At 47.4% G+C, this 17,709-nt stretch overlaps 1 protein-coding gene across 1 annotated transcript in view; it reads left to right on the top strand.

The window, feature by feature from the left end:
• Positions 1 to 17,709, top strand: part of LOC141194319 (uncharacterized) — a 39,360-nt gene continuing 21,651 nt past the window's right edge. The window contains exon 1 of the mRNA XM_073662222.1: positions 1 to 25. Coding sequence (XP_073518323.1) covers positions 1 to 25 — 25 coding nt within the window. The remainder of the gene's footprint in view (positions 26 to 17,709) is intronic.

Raw genomic sequence — 17,709 nt, 5'->3', positions numbered from 1 at the left:
ATGCCGCTGGACGCCGGCAGACAAGGTAAGTATCGAGCTTACCTCCTCTTGCCACCGGAATGCTGCGATTGATTTCGATCGCATTTCGGAGGTTAATGTGCCGGGAGCGGTGCGGGGCTGCTCCCTGCACATAGCACTGGGTGTCAGCTGTAACAATCAGCTGACACCCGGTGGCGATCTCGCCCGCACCGCTTGTGTGTGGGCGAAATCGCCAGGGTGTATTAATACGCATCAGGCCCAGGGCACAGATACGTACTAATATGCCCTGGGTCATAAAGGGGTTAAACACGCCAGCATACATCCATTACTTAAATAAACATCCCTCGACCAGAACTGTGCTGCTAACTACAGACCTATTTCCAATCTTCCCTTTATCTCTAAACTCCTGGAATGACTGGTCCACTGCTGTCTAATCTGCTATCTCTCAGATAACTCCCTTCTTGACCCTTTACAATCTGGTTTCCGCTCTTTACATTCTACTGAAACTGCACTCACTAAAATGTCTAATGATCTACTAACAGCCAAATCTAATGGTCACTACTCCCTGCTGATTCTCCTGGATCTCTCTGCAGCATTCGACACTGTGGATCTACCTCTCTGCCTGCTCCTTCACTGTGTCTTTTGCTGGCTCCTCTTCCTCTCCCCTTCCCCTTATTGTCGTGGTTCCTCAATGATCAGTCCTAGACGCCCTTCTTTTCTCCTTATATACCACTCCTATTGGACAAACAATCAGCAGATTCGGTTTTTAGTACCATCTCTATGCTGATGACACCCAATTATACACCTCTTCTCCGGACATCACCCCTGCATTATTACAAAATACCAGTGATTGTCTTTCCGCTGTCTCTAACACTATGTCCTCCCTCTATCTAAAATTGAATCTGTCAAAAACTGAACTACTCGTATTTCCTCCCTCCACTAACCTACCTATGCCCAATATTGCCATCTCCGTTTGTGGCTCCATCATTACTCGCCAGCAAAATGCCCGCTGTCTTGGGGTCATACTTGATTCAGATCTTTCCTTCACTCCTCACATCAAATCGCTCGCTCGTGTCATCTACACCTCCAAAACATCTCTAGAATCAGAAATTTTCTTACCTTTGACTCTGTAAAAACTCTTACTGTAGCTCTTATTCATTCTCGTCTGGACTATTGCAACTCTTTACTTATCGGTCTCCCTCTTTCTAAACATTCCCCTCTCCAATCCGTCCTGAACGCAGCAGTCAGGGTCATATTCCTCACCAACCGATACAACAATGCCTCTTCCCTGTGCCAGTCATTGCACTGATTGCCCATCCAATACAGAGTTCAATATAAACTTATTGCTCTTACCCACAAAGCTCTTGACGATTCTGCACCGCCCTACATCACCTCCCTCGTGTCAGTCTATCACCCTACCCGTGCCCTCCGTTCTGCTAATGACTTAAAACTAAAATCCTCCATAATCTGAACCTCTCACTCCCGTCTCCAAGTTTTCTCGCATGCTGCACCAATTCTTTGGAATGCATTACCCAGGACAATTTGATTAATTCCCAATACTCACAGTTTTAAGCGTGCCGTAAAAACCCATTTCTTTAGATTGGCCTATCACCTCAACACACTTATCTAACTGTCCCAGTTTGGCCCATATTAAAATTTTCTTAAAAAATACTGGCACATACTGGCTGGCGACCAGTTCATGTGGTGTTATGTACTTACCCTATTTAGTATATTAAGGCTGTATTATACAATATATGTACATTTTACCTTTTGTGTCTCCCCTATTTCCTTACAGACTGTAAGCTTGCGAGCAGGGCCCTCACTCCTTTTAATTTCTGAGTTATGCTTATTCTGTAAGGTCTGTATTGTCTGTATAAGTCCCCCCTAAAATTGTAAAGTGCTGTGGAATATGTTGTCGCTATAAAAATAAAAATTATTATTATAATAAATTCAGATGTAAATCTCAGGCCCACTCTATTGATGTTGAGTTCCCCGACAAATTCAAAAGATTGTTCACTCGTCCCTGACCAGGTGATAAAAATGTCATCAAGATATTTGTACCATACCCCAATATATGGATGCCATCACTTATCATCATCCCTGAATATTGTGGATTCCTCCCACCAGTCCAGGGATAAGTTAGCATATGAGGGGGCACAGAGGCTACCCATCGCAGTACCCCTGAGCTGGTGGAAGTACTTCCTGTCAAAAACAAAGGAGTTATGAGTAAGAGTGAATTTTAGAAGATCCTCCATGAAGTCATTATGTCTGCTACACTCTATTGATCTCGATTTCAAGAAACATCTTACTCCTCTGATACCATCCTCATGCGGTATATTACTGTACAAAGCCTCGATATCTAGTAAGGCCTGCTCCCCTACATGCCTGTATACATGCTCGAGGGTCTATATGTAGGGGAGCAGGCAAAGGGAAAACCAACTCCAGAGGGATTATTCCAACTGTAAAACCTCAGGTGGTACTATGGGAACATTATACTGTGTGGGGGGCATCATACACACTGCATAAGGGGCATAATGGGGGCATTACACTGTGTGGGGGGCATCATACATACTGCATAAGGGACATAACGGGGACATTACACTGTGTGGGGGCATCATACATCCTGCATAAGGGGCATTACACTGTGTGGGGGCATCATACATCCTGCATAAGGGGCATAATGGGGGCATTACACTGTGTGGGGGCATCATACAAACTGCATAACGGGCATAATGGGGGCATTATACTGTGTGGGGGCATCATACATCCTGTATAAGGGGCATAATGGGGGCATTACACTGTGTGGGGGCATCATACATCCTGCATAAGGGGCATAATGGGGGCATTACACTGTGTGGGGGCATCAACATCCTGCATAAGGGGCATAATGGGGGCATTACACTGTGGGGCAGTAAAGGGGTCCTGTACTATGAGAACAATACCTTTCCTCCCTTCCTGTCTCCATAGTTGGGTCGTATGTATCTATTACAGGAAACAGAACAAAGACCTTATGATTCTTATAAAGGGGCAACACAAGACCCCAAAAGAGTCTCGGTGCTGAAGGGGTTAATACCCCCTGCGCCCAGTAATGGGGTCTCCACATACCTCCACCTGCAGAGCCGCCACCACATATATGGCTGCTCTGTGCGCACAGGAGCTGTGATGAGGTCACAGGAGGGGAGGAGTCAGGGGTCACATGATCAGGGGCCTCAGTGGATGCAGGACTCTGCTGTGCTGGTTGTCATGGTGCTGGATGAGCTGAAGTTTATGTGTGGAGTCAGGAGGGGTTTACAGTGTGGATGTAGCAGAGCCGCGTGTGTACGAGGTGTACGGAGCAGAGCCGCGTGTGTACGAGGTGTACGGAGCAGAGCCGCGTGTGTACGAGGTGTACGGAGCGGAGCCGTGTGTGTACGAGGCGTACGGAGCGGAGCCGTGTGTGTACGAGGTGTACGGAGCAGAGCCGCGTGTTTACGAGGTGTACGGAGCGGAGCCGTGTGTGTACGAGGTGTACGGAGCAGAGCCGCGCGTGTACGAGGCGTACGGAGCAGAGCCGCGCGTGTACGAGGCGTACGGAGCGGAGCCGCGCGTGTACGAGGTGTACGGAGCCACGCGTGTACGAGGTGTACGGAGCGGAGCCGCGCGTGTACGAGGTGTACGGAGTGGAGCCGCGTGTGTACGAGGTGTACAGAGCGGAGCCGCATGTGTACGAGGTGTACGGAGCGGAGCCGCACGTGTGTACGAGATGTACGGGGCGGAGCCGCGTGTGTACGAGGAGTACGGAGCGGAGCCGCGTGTTTACGAGATGTACGGAGCGGAGCCGCGTGTTTACGAGGTGTACGGAGCAGATCCGTGTGTGTACGAGATGTACGGAGCGGAGGCACGAGTGTACGAGGTGTATGGAGCGGAGCCGCACATGTACTAGGTGCACGGAGCGGAGCCGTGCATGTACGAGGTGTACGGAGCGGAGCCGCACATGTACGAGGTGTACGGAGCGGAGCCGCGTGTATACGAGATGTATGGAGCGGATCCGCGTTTGTACGAGGTGTACGGAGCGGAGCCACGCGTGTACAAGGTGTACGGAGCAGAGCGGTGTGTGTACGAGGTGTACGATCACTATATCACTTATCTTTATAAATCTACACATGCAGTACAGAATATATACATACTGACCCTATACACATACAGTACAGAATATATACATACTGACCCTATACACATACAGTACAGACCAAAAGTTTGGACACACCTTCTCATTTAAAGATTTTTCTGTATTTTCATGACTATGAAAATTGTACATTCACACTGAAGGCATCAAAACTATGAATTAACACATGTGGAATTATATACTTAACAAAAAAGTGTGAAACAACTGAAAATATGTCTTATATTCTAGGTTCTTCAAAGGAGCCACCTTTTGCTTTGATGACTGCTTTGCAAAACTCTTGGCATTCTCTTGATGAGCTTCAAGAGGTAGTCACCAGAAATGGTTTTCACTTCACAGGTGTGCCCTGTCAGGTTTAATAAGTGGGACTTCTTGCCTTCCAACAATCTTGAAGGAGTTCCCAGAGATGCTTAGCACTTGTTGGCCCTTTTGCCTTCACTCTGGGGTCCAGCTCAACCCAAACCATCTCGATTGGGTTCAGGTCTGGTGACTGTGGAGGCCAGGTCATCTGGCGTAGCACCCCATCACTCTCCTTCTTGGTCAAATAGCCCTTAAACAGCCTGGAGGTGTGTTTGGGGTCATTGTCCTGTTGAAAAATAAATGATGATCCAGCTAAACGCAAACCGTATGGAATAGCATGCCGCTGCAAGATGCTGTGGTAGCCATGCTGGTTCAGTATGCCTTCAATTTTGAATAAATCCCAAACAGTGTCACCAGCAAAGCACCCCCGCACCAGTTGTTTCACACTTTTTTGTTAAGTATATAATTCCACATGTGTTAATTCATAGTTTTGATGCCTTTAGGGTGAATGTATAATTTTCATAGTCATGAAAATACAGAATAATCTTTAAGAGAGAAGGTGTGTCCAAACTTTTGGTCTGTACTGTGTATATATATATATATATATATATATATATATATATATATATATATTGTAAGGTGGCTGCCGGACAGGTCGTGGACGGGAGGTATGTGTCCCCGAAGTACCAAGCTTCGGTGATATAGGACTGGGAGAAGCCGGCTCCAGCACACATAGTACTGAGAGGAATTTAATTGGCCCGGATTACAGGGCCGGTTTTACAAGCAGCTGAAAGAGCTGGGGGGTGGGGAAACAGCTGCTCACTTACCTCCAGTCCAGGTCTTGGAAGGCTGATTTAAGACAACGGCGCCTGTCTCTATCAGTCTGTGTGTGTTGGGCAAGGTGAGCAGACCTTGCATGTGCTCCTTAGACTCTGCAGGAGGCAGAGGAAGGCACTTTGTTTAAACGGCTGAAGCCGTGCTGCATGGACTTGTTATTTTGAGCTTTGTTCTGTTATTCCTTTTTGTGCCAGGAAAAGGCTGTTACTTTTGTTTCCTCACTGTTGTATGGACACTAAATAAACCACCAGTTTGTTTGAACCCGCGGACTGCATCACTGTGTGAATCTGTGCCTACCTCCAACGCGGCTCAGTGAGTACAAATCCCTACAATTGGTGCTAGAAGCACGGGCACAGATCCCAAGCAGCAGTGTGACTGCTGCAAGAAGACGTATATGTCCTGGGTGAAGTCCGCCATAAGCCAGCAAGTGTCGCCAGACAAAATGGAGTACCTGCTTAAACATTTGTTGCAGGCACAGCAGGCGCAACAAGCGCAACACCAGCAGCAGTACCAGCAGAGCATGCTGCAGCAGGAAACAAATAAACTTCTGATGCAGCAGATCCAACAGCAGCAAAGACAAATGAAAATCTTGGCAGAGCAGATCCATGGCAGGACGACTGCCACATCCTCAGATCCAGGTGATGACTCATACGTCAGGAAGACGGTAAGAAGAGCATTACAAAAGAAGACCCCGGGTGATGACGTTGAGGCGTTCCTGACTGTCTTTGAGAGGGTGGCAGAGCGGGAAAAATTGTCTCCGGAGCAGTAGGCGGAGGTGCTGGCGCCACATTTGACAGGTGAGCCGCAGAAGGCCTATGACTTGGCCTTGCAGGACGCGAAAGAGTACGCTAAGTTGAAAACTGAGATTTTGGCACGCTTAGCAGTGACTCTGACTGTCAGGGCGCAATGGGTGCACTACTGGGCCTATTGCAGTGACAAACCTCCCCGGTCCCAGATGTTCGACCTCCTACACCTGGTCCAAAAGTGGTTGCAACCTGAATCTTCTTCCCCAGCACAGATGGTGGAGAAGGTCATTATAGACAGTTTTATACACTCTCTTCCGAAGTTGGTGAAATCCTGGGTTGCCCAGGGAGATCCCCATAATGCCAATGACTTGGTGGGGTTGGTGGAAAGATACCAGGCGGTTGAGAGTCCGTTGGAAAAACAAGGGGTCGTAGCCTCTCAATACTGGGGTTCTCAAAAGGCAGCGGACAACCAAAAGAAGGTAGCTAGCGCCACACCTGGGGGGCGTCATAGAGTTCAGGAGGGTTCTGAGTTGCTGCTCAACGTCCCACCCCATAATATAGTGTGTTGGAGATGTCATACCCCTAGCCATACTGCCGCCCGGTGTTCCGTAAACTCTGAGCCAATGGACTGCAACATGGGCCGACGTTGCTCTTATTTTGCCTACCCCGCCTGCGACGCGTTTTCTCAACATGGCAAGGGCCCTCAGGCATGCTCAGTGTCAGTAAAGGGGGCACAAGTCTCTGGACTATTGGACTCAGGAAGTTTGGAGACCCTGATAAGGGCCACACTCCCTCATGGACTGATTCCTGGGCCAATGGCCCCGGTGGATGTAAACACGGACTGTGGCACCACATCTCATGAAGTGGCGGTCGTTAAGGACCTATTGAATCCCATAATAATTGGACGTGACTTTGCATTATTCTGGGAAATGTGGGGGAAAGCGGGGACACGCATGGCTCCCCTCCGTACACCTCATACGCACACGGTTCCGCTCCGCACGCCTCGTACACACGCAGTTTCGCTCCGTACACCTCGTACACACGCGGCTCTGCTCCGAATGCCTCGTACACACTCGGCTCCTCTCCGTACGCCTCGTACACGCGCGGCTCCGCTCAGTACACCTCGTAAACGCGCGGCTCCGCTCAGTACACCTCGTACACGCGCTGCTCCGCTCAGTACACCTCGTACAGGCCCGGCTTCGCTCAGTACACCTCGTACACACACGGTTCCGCTCAGTACACCTCGTACACACACGGTTCCGTCAGTACACCTCGTACACACACGGTTCCGCTCAGTACACCTCGTACACACACGGTTCCGCTCCGTACACCTCGTACACACACGGTTCCGCTCTGAACACCTCGTACACACACGGTTCTGCTCCGTATGCCTCGTACACGCACTGTTCCGCTCCGTACACCTCGTACACACACGGTTCCGCTCTGAACACCTCGTACACGCACGGTTCCGCTCCGTACGCCTCGTACACAACGGTTCCGCTCCGTACGCCTCGTACACGCGCGGTTCCGCTCCGTACGCCTCGTACACGCGCGGTTCCGCTCCGTACGCCTCGTACACGCGCGGCTCCGCTCCGTACACCTCGTACACACGCGGCTCTGCTACATCCACACTGTAAACCCCTCCTGACCCCACACATAAACTTCAGCTCATCCAGCACCATGACAACCAGCACAGCAGAGTCCTGCATCCACTGAGGCCCCTGATCATGTGACCCCTGACTCCTCCCCTCCTGTGACCTCATCACAGCTCCTGTGCGCACAGAGCAGCCATATATGTGGTGGCGGCTCTGCAGGTGGAGGTATGTGGAGATCCCCCATTACTGGAGCATTAATACTAGATATATATTGCACAGGGGATATCGCAGCCGATTCCCTCTAGAATAATCCTGGAATCGCAGCATTAGATGATTATTTCTCAGCGGTTTCTGTGGCACAGCTCCCAGCGTCCCGTACTCTATGGGACTGTCCCGTCTAGTCCCGTCCCGTCTCCGCTGTTCTCCGGCTCATACTCCCCTCTCGGACATCTTCGTAGCTCCTCCCTGTGAAGCGCATAAATTACACTTATAATATTCACTTCACTTTATGGGAATCAGTAAATGGCGTGATTGATATTTTTTCTCTATTAAACTTATAAGAAATGTATTAACAGCGTAACGCTGTGGCCGTGTTCACATGTAGATTAAGTGCGGCGTTTTCTTTAATGCTTCTTTTCTGCACGTTTTCTGTAGATGTCTGCAGCACACGACGCAGTAACAATCTTCTCTGACTATTGGTATTTGCTGCGTTTCTTTTATGCGTTTTCCTGCTTATTTGATGCAATTTTGGTGCAGATGTGAAGATGCGTTTTTAATGCTTTTTTATTAGTACAGAAAAGCTTTGATTCTGCACTTAAAAATGCTACAGTGTTTTTTTCTTCATGCTTTTTTTTTCAGAAGAAGCCTATAGAGAAAAAATACACCAAAACCGCAGATTTCTGCAGCGTCTTCAGACCACAGAGGGCGGATATTTCATGGAATCACATTCCGGAGCGTGTGTCCGTGTGATCCACGTGTAGACATATCCGTTTTTGGCCGTCAGCACGGATCACACAGCTCCATTCAAGTCAAAGGATCCATATAAACACATACCGCACCCGGATGCCATCCATGTGACACATACCGGCAGTTGGGAATTAGTGTACAGTTAGCGCTGTTCCCAAGCGCCAGGGGGTGCTGGACGTTGCCCTCATCATTGGTCCCTGCTGGCGCTGCGATCAACACCAGCAGGGACAATGATGAGAGTAGTAGTCTGCTCCCGGTTTCTACACCTGTAAAAATAGAGAAAAAAAAATCCATATTCTCACCTAAGTGTCACCTGCTGTAATCCATGCGACCGATCACACCGAGGAACTGAAGAGAATGACTCCTGCAGCGAGCGGGCCCCAGAGCTGCGCTGAGCTCATGAGCGGTTTCCTGTCACTTGCTGAGGGCAGCTCTGGGGCCCGCTTGCTGCAGGAGTGATCTGTCCCATGGATTACAGCTACTACTCTCATCATTGTCCCTGCTGGTGCTGATCACAGCGCCAGCAGGAAACAATGATGAGGAACAGCGCTAACTGTACACTGATTCCTAAGCGCCGATATGTGTGCTCCTGATGCGGCACACGGGCAGCACATGGTTGCCACACGTGTGCCACACACGGCCGCGGATATCTCCGGTACTGGTTTTTCCTGTACCGGAAATATCCGGACGTGTGAAACCGGCCTAACTGTCCAAGCAAAGTGGATGTGATTTCATGAGAATTGTGCCCCCTTGTGATAAATAAGGAGGAAAAGGCCTAAAAAATGCGGCAATAATTAGAGAAGATTGTTATTCTGTAGTTTGGTGCGAATCTTGCAGAAAGCCAAAAACACAGTATTTCTGCACTGTATGAACACGGCCTTACAGAAAAGCCGGATGTCGTATAGTGAAGCTACAAAGAAATGAGAAAGTTCTGCCGGCTCCGACTGTGAATGAAGGAACAAAAAAATAATCTACAGGTCCCAACAAGAGATGAGCAGGACGCACAGATGACGGCGCGCTGCCCTGGGTGATCAAAAGTCGCGCTGGGGACTAATTGGTGGGAAAACTATCACCTTTAATAATCCTCCAACAGCTCTGGCATGAAAAACACGGAAAAGTGCCCCTTTATGGATTTGAAAGAAAGTCTGTTTAGAAACTTTAGCTTAATAGTATCAGCTCTAATCACATGGTTAGAAAGCGATTTACCCTGAAGATTCACAAATTGTGGGGTGTTTTTTGTGCAGGAATCATGTATTGCTCCCATAGTACAGTGCACCTTTCTTGGTTCCCACACACAGTATAATATTCCCCCAGTACCTCCATCCCCAATTTTATTTTTTTGGGGTGTTTTTCATGCAATGTAGGGAAACCTGCGTTAGAATGTTAAAAAATATCCCATCATATCCAGAGAAAGAAAAATACATATAGAGAATTTGGAATTAAATATCTGTTGTCTCCATGCTTTTGCAAACAAGCTTTTATAAAAGCCTCAAACTTCTGAGTGTGAATCAAACATGAGATCTAACGTGATAGAAAATTACAGTCCGGTGAAGACGGGAAACATATAGACGGCCGGTGGAGATGTAGTCAGTGACCGACTCTGGCCAAATACGTTTATAGAGACGTAGTAGAAGATGAAGATGTCATCCTCATCATGAAGTAATTATTTTTAATTTAGCTTTATGGAAGATGAGTCTATGAGAAACGTATTCAGATGCAGACTCCAAGGAAGAAACTGCTTGTTGTCTGTGACCTAAAATATATAGGTTTTATTAGTAGATGTAAAGAAGAAAACTAAATACTGTAAAATAATAAATCTACTCATATGTTTCCCTTATTATCTCCAGTAATTGTATTATTACACAAGATTTTTATGATGTTACATCGGCTCATCTTCTTCTCATTCAGGTCTCTACAATATCAGATCCTCTCAGTGAAGATCTACTATAAAAGAGAATTTTTCTGATTTACTCATCAAGGATGAATATAGACAGGGACAAGATGACAGAGAGGATATTACACCTCACCCTAGAGATCCTCTTCCGGCTTACTGGAGAGGTGAGAGATTCTGATGACGTCACATTACATCATTCTTATCTATGGGTATAACAGATGGACAGAACTGGAGAGGGGAGGACTCTGGAAATGTCTGGAGGGAGATTTATTAATGTCTCTCTCCGTAACCAGGATTACACAGTAGTGAAGAAGACCACTAGAGAGCGCTGTCAGGACCCTGTGTCTGAGGGATGGGGAAGACCCCTGAGCCCATTCACGGAGCTTCCTCCTCACCCCCTGATACATGAGGACATTAATGACCAGAACATCCTAGAACTCACCTACAAGATGATTGAGCTGCTGACTGGAGAGGTGACACTGCTGGGAATGCTGGGACATTATACAGTAACGCTATGGAGGGATCGGGGGGATGACGGTATCATTGTATGTGTCAGGTTCCTATAAGGTGTCAGGATGTTGCCGTCTATTTCTCCATGGAGGAGTGGGAGTATTTAGAAGGACACAAAGATCTGTACAAGGATGTCATGATGGAGGTTCCCCAGCCCCTCACATCACCAGGTAATAGACAGGACTAAATACACACGGCCTATAATTATCTGTATGTAAAGAATGAATTCAGTCCCTGTATGTGTTTCCTCCAGATCTATCCAGTAAGAGGACAACACCAGAGAGATGTCCCCGTCTTCTTCTTCCACAGGACTGTAAACAAGAAGACCCCAATGTTCCTCAGGATCAGCAGGTAGATCGAGAGAAGGTGTCATGAGATCTCCCCTATGATGTGTAGACGGCTGTGAAGGTCTTGTGCTCAGTCTTGTGTTATCCGCCAGTATTATATGTTTTATACTTGTGTAATGAGAACGGTGGAGATGGCAGGATTAGAGCTGATCATAGATGTGACTTCTCCATCTGTCTGTGACTTTTACAATATTTGTTTCAGGGTGAAGATCTGACCCATATTAATACTACAGAGACATATGTGAGGGGTGATGAGTGGTGTAAAGAGGAGATTCCTACATATGACTACCCAGGTGAGTAGTAACCACTAAATGCAGAGAAGTCACAGATTCTTCTCAGTCACCGGCTGTGGCTGCTTTATCGGTGGTGTAGTCCGGCCGTATCACAATTGTGTGATCACAATTTTACCGCTAGACCACAACATTCTCCTCCACCCAAAAACTGTTCAAATGACTTAGGGCAAGGGTGGGCAATTTATTTTCCCGAGGGGCCACATTAGAGATCGTGACTGTTGTGAAGGGCCCAAACAATAGGCTGAAATTAATCTGCTCAATATTAATATCAATATATTAATGATATTATTAATATAATTAATAATTAATTGCATCAATTAATTGCATTAATATTGAGCAGAATTAAGTATGCTGGCCTCTAACTAAATACTACTTAAACCTGAATACAGCCCCTTCTATATATCGTATGAGCCCCCACACAGCCTCCCCATATACTGCATGAGCCCCCACACAGCCTCCCCATATACAGCATCAGCCCCCACACAGTCTCCCCAAATACTGCATGAGCCCCACACAGCCTGCTCATATGCAGTATGAGCCCCACACAGCCACCCCATATACAGCATGAGTTCCACACAGCCTCCCCATATACAGCATGAGCACCCATCCAGCCTCCCCATATACAGCATGAGCCCCACACAGCCTTCTCATATGCAGCATTAGCCCCACACAGCCTCTCCATATGCAGTATGAGCCCCCACACAGCCTCCCCATATACAGCATGAGCCCCCACACAGCCTCCCCATATACATCATGAGTTCCACACAGCCTACCCATATACAGCATGAGCACCCACCCAGCCTCCCCATATACAGCATGAGCCCCACACAGCCTTCTCATATGCAGCATTAGCCCCACACAGCCTCTCCATATGCAGTATGAGCCCCCACACAGCCTCCCCATATACAGCATGAGCCCCCACACAGCCTCCCCATATACAGCATGAGCCCCCACACAGCCTCCCCATATACAGCATGAGCCCCCACACAGCCTCCCCATATTCAGCATGAGCCCCACACAGCCTCCCCATATTCAGCATGAGCCCCACACAGCCTGCTCATATGCAGTATGAGCTCCACACAGCCTCCCCATATGCAGCATGAGCCCCACACAGCCTGCCCCATGCACAGCCAGAGAGTCCCATAGCCTGCCCCATGCACAGCCAGAGAGCAGAGAGCCCCATATCCTGCCCCATGCACAGGCAGAGAGCCCCATAGTCTGCCCCATGCACAGCCAGAGAGCAGAGAGCCCCATGGCCTGCCCCATGCTCGGCATGAGAGCCCCATGGCCTGCCCCATGCTCGGCATGAGAGCCTCATGGCCTGCCCCATGCTCGGCATGAGAGCCCCATGGCCTGCCCCATGCTCGGCATGAGAGCCCCATGGCCTGCCCCATGCTCGGCATGAGAGCTCCCTGGCCTGCCCCATGCTCAGCATGAGAGCCCCATGACCTGCCCCATGCTCGGCATGAGAGCCCCATGGCCTGCCCCATGCTCGGCATGAGAGCCCCATGGCCTGCCCCATGCTCGGCATGAGAGCCCCATGGCCTGCCCCATGCTCGGCATGAGAGCCCCATGGCCTGCCCCATGCTCGGCATGAGAGCCCATGTTCACCTCGCTACACCCGACGCTCTGCCTCTGTTGCTCTCTCCGCTGCTTCACACGCTGATTTGTGGAGGAAGGGGCCAAAGGACCCTCCTCCACCAATGTAGTCGGCGCGGATGGAGAGTTTGGAGACAGCAGACGGCCGGCGAGCAGGCGGTGGGGGAGGTTGTGGTGTGTCCCGTAGGCCACTGTTTTCCAGCCCCTCGGCCATTTCAGTCCGCGGGCTGGACTCAAACAGCCAGAGGGCCGGATGTGCGTCCACTTTGCCCAGGTTTGGCTTAGGGCAGTGAAAGCCCTTTTCTAGAGAACTTGCAACCTGGGAGGTCCACTGACCCCCTGGGATTAGAAGACGCTGACCATTACCTACCCAGATCTGTAAAATACAAAGCGAAATGACAGCGAACGTAGAATGTGCTGACAAGTGAGAAAATCACTTGAAGAAAAATAAATAGACATTTTAGGTTCCCAAGAGCCACCGAGCCCCATACTCCAATTACCACAGAGAGGTTTCACCACTAGTTACTCATTTATTACTGATGAAGACTGTTGAGTTGGATCATTTCAGTAGATGTGTTATTGTCTACAGTCACAGTTTTTGACTACAGGAGTTAGTGCCCAAAATACTCTGATTTAACCCCTTCCTGCAGCCAGTTTTGTGTTCCTATCAGGGCCCATTTTTCCAATCTGACGTGTGTCACTTTATATGATGATAACTCTGGAATTCTTCACAAAGGATAATAGGAAACAAATGGACCTTACAAATTATTTTCCAACTTCTCTTGAATCTGACAATCCCCTATATACGGTTGTACACTGCTGTCTGGGCACATGGCAGGTTAAGAAGGGAAGGAGCGACATTAAGCTATGTGAATGCAGATCTTGCTGGAATAGTTTGCAGATACAATATATTGGGGGGCACTGTTCATTGTCACCTGGCAGCTCAAAAGATGGCGACCACGAACAGGCTTGGCGCTATCGACTCCGTTTTCCAAATCCCAGGGATTGTCTTGCTCATCACCCTTTAACACCTTCATGACCTTGGACGTATCGCGTCCAGGCGATTTTGTGTGCCCAGGAGCTATGCACACACAATCGCCGCTGGCTGTCAGCTGAACTGACAGCTGACACCCAACACTCAGGGCACCGCTCCCGGCACTTTAACCCCCGAATTACTGCGATTGACATCCATCGCAGCATTTAGAAGACAGGCAGAGGGACAGAGCCCCCTCTGCCATCCGATCGGATTGCAAAAATTGGATTGCGTTCGGACCAATTTAATCCTATGCTGCTGGGCTCAGTGGCGTTTTTTTTTCCAGCACCGATTAGATTGCGATCGGGCTGAAAAAAAATCGCAGCATGCTGGATTCAGATCACATACACATATAAAAGACTTTGGGTGCGTGTGAAACATCGCACTGCACTCGGATATCACCCGAGTGCAGTTAGATTCCCGCCGACACCAGCAACAGAGGAGTTGGAAAAATTGATTTCTCCATCCCCTCCGCAGCTGTGCTGCGATCCTCTCTGTGCGAGAGGATCGGAGCACAGAGCACTGACATTCGGCTCCCGCTCTCAGCAGAGCAGGAGCTGAATGTCATTAGCATATCGGATCGGATACCTTATGCTAGTGGACCCCCGGCCTTTCAGAGCATTTGGTGTGGAGAGGGCCTGGAGGCACGAGCTCTGGAGCTGTGATGTTCATGTTAAGCTAAGCTAAACCTTTGGTTGTTTATACCTGAAGCAGGCGGTTACCCGTAGCAATAAGGACTGTGCCATAAGTTATGTTTTGTTTTTTCCTGTTAGGCCGGGAAGGCCGTGTTTGTTTTGCTAACAATGCTGTGGCTTATGCAGTCCTCTAGACTGTGTTCGTGTGCAAATAAGTGAGACGATCTACCACTATATATATATATATATATATATATATATATATATATATATATATATATATATATATATATATACACATACATATATATATATATATATATATATATATATATATATACATACAGTGGGTACGGAAAATATTCAGACGCCTTTAAATTCTTCACTCCTTGTTTCATTGCAGCCATTTGGTAAATTCTAAAAAGTTCATTTTTTTCTCATTAAAGTACACTCTGCACCCCATCTTGACTGAAAAAAACAGCAATGTAGAAATTTTTGCAAATTTATTAAAAAAGAAAAACTGAAATATCACATGGTCATAAGTATTCAGACCGTTTGCTCAGACACTCATATTTAAGTCACATGCTGTCCATTTCCTTGTGATCCTCCTTGAGATGGTTCTACTCTTTCATTGGAGTCCAGCTGTGTTTAATTAAACGGATAGGACTTGATTTGGAAAGGCACACACCTGTCTATATAAGACCTCACAGCTCACAGTGCAATTCAGACCAAATGAGAATCATGAACTCAAAGGAACTGCCCAAGGAGCCCAGAGACAGAATTGTGGCAAGGCACAGATCTAGCCAAGGCTACAAAAGAATTTCTGCATTATTCAAGGTTCTTAAGAGCACAGTGTGCTCCATAATCCTTAAATGGAAGAAGTTTGGGACCACCAGAAGTCTTCCTAGACCTGGCCGTCCAGCCAAAATAAGCAATCGTGGAGAAGAACCTTGGTGAGAGAGGTAAGGAAGAACCCCAAGATCACTGTGGCTGTGCTCCAGAGATGCAGTAAGGAGATGGGAGAAAGTTCCACAAAGTCAACTATCACTGCAGCCCTCCACCAGTGGACCGACATAAGTCTCTCCTCAGTGCAAGACATGAAATCCTGCATAGAGTTTGCTCAAAAACACATGAAGAAATCCCAGACTATGAGAAATAAGATTCTATGGTCTGATGAGGTGAAGATAGAACTTTTTGGTGATAATTCTAAGCGGTATGTGTGGAGAAAACCAGGCATTGCTCATCACCTGCCCAATACAATCCCAACAGTGAAACATGGTGGTGGCAGCATCATGCTATGGGGGTGTTTTTCAGCTGCAGGGACAGGACGACTGGTTGCAATTGAAGGAAACATGAATGCGGCCAAGTACAGAGATATTCTGGATGAAAACCTCTTCCAGACTTGGCCGAAGGATCCCCTTCCATCAAGACAATGACCCTAAGCACACAGCTAAAATAACAAAGGAATGGCTTCAGAACAACTCTGTGACCATTCTTGACTGGCCCAACCAGAGCCCTAACCTAAACCCAATTGAGCATCCCTGGAGAGACCTGAAAATGGCTGTCCACCAACGTTCACCATCCAACCTGACGGAACTGGAGAAGATCTGCAAGGAAGAATGGCAGAGGATCCCCAAATCCAGGTGTGAAAAACTTGTTGCATCATTCCTGAGAAGACTCATGGCTGTACTACCTCAAAAGGGTGCTTCTACTCAATGCTGAGCAAAGGGTCTGAATACTTATGACCATGTGATATTTCAGTTTTTCTTTTTAAATAAAGCTGCAATTAAAGGGGTCTGAACACTTTCCGTACCCACTGTGTTTGTGTGTGAGTAAGATATATATATATATATATATATATATATATATTTATTTAATATATATACCCGTAAATATTGTTATGAAAAAACTAATTAAACCACATACACTATATACATATATATAGTACAGACCAAAAGTTTGGACACACCTTCTCATTTAAAGATTTTTCTGTATTTTCATAACTATGAAAATTGTACATTCACACTGAAGGCATCAAAACTATGAATTAACACATGTGGAATTATATACTTAACAAAAAAAGTGTAAAACAACAGAAAATATGTCTTATATTCTAGGTTCTTCAAAGTAGCCACCTTTTGCTTTGATGACTGCTTTGTACACTCTTGGCATTCTCTTGATGAGCTTCAAGAGGTAGTCACTGGAAATGGTTTTCACTTAACAGGTGTGCCCTGTCAGGTTTAATAAGTGGGATTTCTTGCCTTATAAATGGGGTTGGGACCATCAGTTGTGTTGTGCAGCAGTCTGGTGGATACACAGCTGATAGTCCTACTGAATAGACTGTTAGAATTTGTATTATGGCAAGAAAAAAGCAGTGAAGTAAAGAAAAACGAGTGGCCATCGTTACTTTAAGAAATGAAGGTCAGTCAGTCCAAAAAATTGGGCAAACTTTGAAAGTGTCCCCCAGTGCAGTTGCAAAACCACCAAGCGCTAAAATAAACTGGCTCACATGAGGACCGCCCCAGGAAAGGAAGACCAAGAGTCAACTCTGCTTCTGAGGATAAGTTTATCCCAATCACCAGCCTCAGAAATCGCAGGTTAACAGCAGCACAGAATAGAGACCAGGTCAATGCCACACAGAGTTCTAGCAGCAGACACATCTCTAAAACAACTGTCAAGGGGAGACTTTGTGCAGCAGGCCTTCATGGTAAAATAGTTGCTAGGAAACCACTGCCAAGGACAGGCTACAAGCAGAAGAGACTGCTTGTTTGGGCTAAAGAAAACAAGGAATGGACATTAGACCAGTGGAAATC

Source organism: Phyllobates terribilis, unplaced genomic scaffold, assembly GCF_046119375.1.
Source record: "Phyllobates terribilis strain yellow unplaced genomic scaffold, ASM4611937v1 Scaffold_69__1_contigs__length_7402412, whole genome shotgun sequence".
Taxonomy (NCBI): Eukaryota; Metazoa; Chordata; class Amphibia; order Anura; family Dendrobatidae; genus Phyllobates; species Phyllobates terribilis.
The sequence above is the reverse complement of the archived record's forward strand: the minus strand, read 5'-3'. Positions and strand labels throughout refer to the sequence as shown.